Genomic DNA, 1,085 nt, shown 5'->3' with positions numbered 1-1,085 from the left:
ACTTTCACAGTATTAATATAGAACCTAGACCTGCTTTATAATCAAACAACACATGGACATCTACCTTTATACTTTATGGACCTTTAAGATGTAACGTCACCACGGATGCTCCTCACCTGTCAGCACTGCTTTGGTGGAGAGTTCTGCCAGATCCAGAGCAGTTCGACCGTCTGTGTTCCTGATGGTCGGCTCGGCTCCGTGCTGCAGCAACACTACACACACACACATACACACACACACACCATCACATCTACATATGGAGGTACATACACTTCCTCCACTATTAGCATCTGTAGGTGTGTTTTGGTACCTATACACACGTCGATCTTGCCCTTGATGGCTGCCTCATGAAGCGGAGTGTAGTTCCAGTTGTCTCTGGCGTTTGCGTCCGCGCCGTGATGAAGCAACAAACTCACCACCTGCACAGAAACGACACGACACAGTTCTATACGGTTCTTTAACATTTACCGGGTTAACAGCTGGTCAGAGGGTCGGGGTGGCGAGCTGTACCTCAGCGTGGCCGAAGGAGCAGGCGTTGTGGAGGGAAATCAGCCCTCCGTCGTCCCTGGCGTGGACATTGGCTCCGTTCTGGAGGAGGAAGTCCACCACGTCTTTACGACCAAAACCTGAGGAGCCAGAAAGACGGAGTGTCAGAAAACATTAGTGAGCTCTGGGGTTTATTATTCATGTACTGTCTGATCCCTCAGATGTCTTTGTGTTTCCTTTTGTTCCATCGCAATAAATTATTCAGTAAATTTACAGTAAAGCAGACGCTGCAGACGCTGACGTGGCTTCACAAGGACGAAGCCGTTTCAACTATAAAACCACTATCATCGAGGTGGAGAAGCACCGACAGCAACCTTCAGGACTGTCATGTATGTTTATTTAACTCAGAGGCATCCTAAGCTGGAAGCTGGTCTAGGTGGATTTGCTGTGGCAGAGTCAGTTTGTCTCCAGACCAGAAACACTTCTACTGACTGAGCCTCAACAGGGAGTGAATCCAGGAGAGTGTTAAGTGTTTTCTCTCGTTTGTGCCGGGGCAATGAGAGAGAAGAAGAAAAGTTAAATCCCAAACAGGAATAAAA

At 47.9% G+C, this 1,085-nt stretch overlaps 1 protein-coding gene across 1 annotated transcript; it reads right to left on the bottom strand.

Moving 5' to 3' along the window:
• Nucleotides 1-116: 116 nt before the first annotated feature.
• Nucleotides 117-626, bottom strand: LOC111649751 (poly [ADP-ribose] polymerase tankyrase-2-like; the record flags this gene model as incomplete). Its single annotated transcript, XM_023399457.1, has 3 exons — nucleotides 117-212; nucleotides 311-419; nucleotides 511-626. Coding segments are annotated over 3 exons (321 nt in total), but the record flags the coding sequence as incomplete, so codon positions are not given.
• Nucleotides 627-1,085: the final 459 nt, after the last annotated feature.

Source organism: Seriola lalandi, unplaced genomic scaffold (assembly GCF_002814215.2).
Source record: "Seriola lalandi dorsalis isolate HSWRI2012SDOR001 ecotype SW California unplaced genomic scaffold, Sedor1 jcf7180001965030, whole genome shotgun sequence".
NCBI lineage: Eukaryota > Metazoa > Chordata > Actinopteri > Carangiformes > Carangidae > Seriola > Seriola lalandi.
The sequence above is the reverse complement of the archived record's forward strand: the minus strand, read 5'-3'. Positions and strand labels throughout refer to the sequence as shown.